Raw genomic sequence first — 3545 nt, forward strand, 5'->3', positions numbered from 1 at the left:
TACAATCCTGAGAGGACTTGCTTGGAAAATCATATCCAAACTATCCAGCTATCTGGGTTATTGTCCTTTCTAGGAAGGTGCCCTCCTCTCTATGTTCTGATAAGAGTATAGTCAAACTAAAGGCTTAAGCTCACTCCTTGGTTACTTTGGGTCTAATAACAACAACAATAATAATAATAAACAAATAAATACTTTATATTTATCTAGGGCTTACTGTGAACCAGGCATTGGCCCAAGTGCTTTACAATCTTTATCTCATTTGATGCTCACACCAGTCCTGTGTTTGTTGTAAATGCTATTATTATCACCATTTTACTGATGAGGAAACCAAGGAAAATAGGGGTTAAGTGACTTCTCAGGTTCACACTGGTATTAAGTGCCTGAGGCTAGACTTGAACTCAGATCTTTCTGATTCCAAGTCCAGCCTCTTATCCACACTGCCACCTAGTAAGGTTTCGTGACTTTCCTGGGTAACCCAAATAGTAAGTGCCTGAGACGGTATTTTAACACATATCCTCTGACTCCTGAGATAGTGCTCTTTCCACCATGAAAAGCAGGCAGAAGTATGTTAAGAGACAAATACAGTTGTCTCAGACTCCCCATTTATCCCAGAAGAACAATAGTCATAGTCCCTGTGAGTGAGGAGAGACTCCATTCTCAAACTTCCCCCTCCCCCATGGGGGAAACTGACTCCTGGGCTTTCTACATCTGTCTTGGCCAAGTCATCCTAGATTCTCCTGCTGCCTAGACGAGTGACAGGAGAAGATGAACACAGTGCTGATCTCGTCCATGAAGCCCATGATGATTAAATCCTACTGTGATCTGTTTCTGGGACCAGCAGGAAAGGAATCTTTGGGGAGGCTCTGGTGCCTTTATGGGCCTGTCAACTAAGGTCTACGTGCATGCTGGGGGCAGGGAGATGGTGGGGGAAGGAGAGAGGGAGTAAAAGATCAGAGCCAGGAATGAAAGTAGAAACAAGACAGAGTAGGCTCCTCTGACTAGTGGGAGGAGAAAGACTCAGTAGAAGAAGGAGTCTGAAATTGGAGCCCTTCAGGAGGTTTGGGGATTAGTTCTCTGAGAACCCAGTCTGGATGGGTTTAAGTCCGAGTCTGGGTCCGGATCATTTATTTGAAGAAAGACTGACAGGCAGAATGCAGGAAACTGGAAACCTTGAGAGGGTCTGTGTCCATTCTCCATGTTTCTCCTCTCCCAGGACAGGTATGCAGTTTGTAGTTGTTTTGGGATTAGGCATGATCTCAGAGCTCATCATGCAAGAAGTCTTTAACTTTCCTTCTCGAAGATCTTCGGAGTCTCCAAGACTAGGAATCTCCCTCCCTTCCCACTCTAGAGGAGAGATGTGGGGAGTGTGAGGGAGATGCTATCTCCTGTGGATAATCTTGGATGGGAGGAGGGAAGGAAATTCTTGGAAGACATGTGGACTAGTCTCTCCCCTTATGGGTTCCTCAAATGAGCGCTGTGTCCACAAAGTCAGGATGATGTCCTTATGAGACTCACAAACTATTTCTGCTCCATCTTCCAGTTCTTCTTCATCTTCTTCATCCAGCAGAGTCCTCTGGAGGAGCACCTCGAGGGGCTCCCCACTTCTCCTCTGATTACAGCAGCCCACAAAGAAATAAATGAAAGGAATAACACTGATATCCAAACAGGATATGAAGACAGCAAGGTCATTTTCATGTTTAAAAGCCATATTGTCGGATTCACTAATGAAGAAGCCAGTAGTCAAGGACAAGCCATAGATCAGGAGATGCAGGAGGAGAAGGAGGAAGAGGACACGAGAGCTCGAGTGTCTGGAGCACCGGCATCTGCTGCAATGGGCACAGAAAAGAACAATCAGGCTGATCATCTGCAGCAGGGAGACGAGGAATGTCCACACATTACTAAATTCCCTGACTTCTTCACAGTCATTGGAAGAGTGTGAATGTTCACACGTGAAGTATCTGCTTCCAGACAGGAGGGCAGTCAGAAACCATATGAGGATGCACACGGCGGAAGAGATGATGGTATGCTTGGGGCAGTGATGTTGGTATCGAATGGGGCAGAGGACCGAGATACAGCGTTCGATGCTCGTGGCCACTAGGAGGCTCTCTTCTACAGAATCGCAAAATTCTATGAGTTCCAAAAATATTGTGTCTGACTCAAGAGAAAAAAGCAAATTTTCCATAATGTTCGTAGTATGGCAGAGAAGGAAGAAGAAGCCAACGGTGGTCAGGTTGAGGATGTAGATGGCGAAGGGACCCTTCTTAATTCGGAAAGCTAGGAGCCAGAGGATAATGCCATTCCCTATTAACCCACAGGAGGCAATGAGCACAGTGAGGGAGGGTAGAGAGACGGCAGTGGTTCTGGGGGCAGGGGTATTCTGTGCCCAGGGTGTAGACACGGCCCTCTCGTCATAATCTAGTTTCCAGGGTGATCGTGTAGAAGATAGGGTCCAGGAGATCTGGTCCATTCTTTGGAAACTCGGCTTGGCTTTGTCTTGGACACTCCTGTGAACACATGAAAGGAATGCTGTGAGATCTTGGACTATGCCAACCCCGCTCTAGCTCCTGAGCCCAGATATCATTAGTGGAGGACGAGGATTTGGGTAAGAAAGCGTTGGCGTCTTTCTTTGTGTGCCTAGTGCTTAGCTAGCATCCTAAATGGCGCATAGGAAGTTCTTAAATGATTGTTCACTAACTGACCTATTTTTGCCTTAGGATAATGACCTGTCCTGGACAAAGTTCCATCAGCAGTGTCTCGACCCCTGCTCGTGACCAAGATTTAGCTCCAACTGACCTTCCCACCTCAAGGTGCTATGAAGGACTGGCATGTTCCCTCTTTCCCAAGACTCCATAGGGAACACTTCATGTGAGTAAGGGCCTCTGAGATGAAGGGGCTTTAGATCTTTCACATTGTCTTCTCCCTAGAGGCCTGTTTGCAGACCAGAGCATGAAGGACAAATTGGCAGTCTGGGATTTCTATTTGGGGTCACAAGAGTTGAGCTCAAAGCTTCATTCTTCCCATTTACTGCTTGTGTGGTGGCAGACGGACATCAAGAGGAGGTGGGGAGCCCTCTGATGAGCTCAGCCCTCATACCAGAGAGGTGATCATCTTCCCTAACACCCCCCACTCAACGCTCACCTGGGGCTCCAAAAGCTTTAGCATGTGCAGTGGCCAGACCTTGGCAAACTATCTCAGCAGGCTGGCTAAACCAGGCTGAGGGCAACCAACCAGGAGGCCTCAGACACATTGGTGAATGAGTGGCAATCTCTCCAGGCTCAGGAGGACTTCCTCCATGGAATGGGAGGAAGACAACAGTGTGTTCCAGTAGACACAAATGTGGTAGAAATGGATGCTGTGGAACTCTTGGAGATGAGTTCGGCACTGAAGAAGTCAGTCATCGACTCTATCCCAAGCCATCGCCAGTCATTATTTTTATCACGCCATTGGACTTTTGATGTCTCTGAGAGAGAGGGTAAGACAAAAGCCCTTGGGTACCTCCCTCTCACTTCTTTTATGCAGGAGTCAAAAAACATCACTAGCGATGG

The 3545-nt window shown here is 47.2% G+C and overlaps 1 protein-coding gene across 1 annotated transcript; it reads right to left on the minus strand.

The window, feature by feature from the left end:
• Window positions 1–1378: 1378 nt before the first annotated feature.
• On the minus strand, window positions 1379–2467 carry LOC103103242 (proto-oncogene Mas-like). The gene has a single exon (XM_007497774.2). It carries the CDS (start codon window positions 2465–2467, stop codon window positions 1379–1381), a length of 1089 nt encoding a protein of 362 aa, XP_007497836.2.
• Between the last annotated feature and the right edge of the window lie 1078 nt (window positions 2468–3545).

This window comes from Monodelphis domestica, chromosome 6, assembly GCF_027887165.1.
Source record: "Monodelphis domestica isolate mMonDom1 chromosome 6, mMonDom1.pri, whole genome shotgun sequence".
Lineage (NCBI taxonomy): Eukaryota > Metazoa > Chordata > Mammalia > Didelphimorphia > Didelphidae > Monodelphis > Monodelphis domestica.

Coding starts and splice junctions, on each gene's coding strand:
- LOC103103242 (XM_007497774.2), bottom strand. CDS start 2,467: ATGGACCAGATCTCCTGGACCCTATCTTCTACACGATCACCCTGGAAA.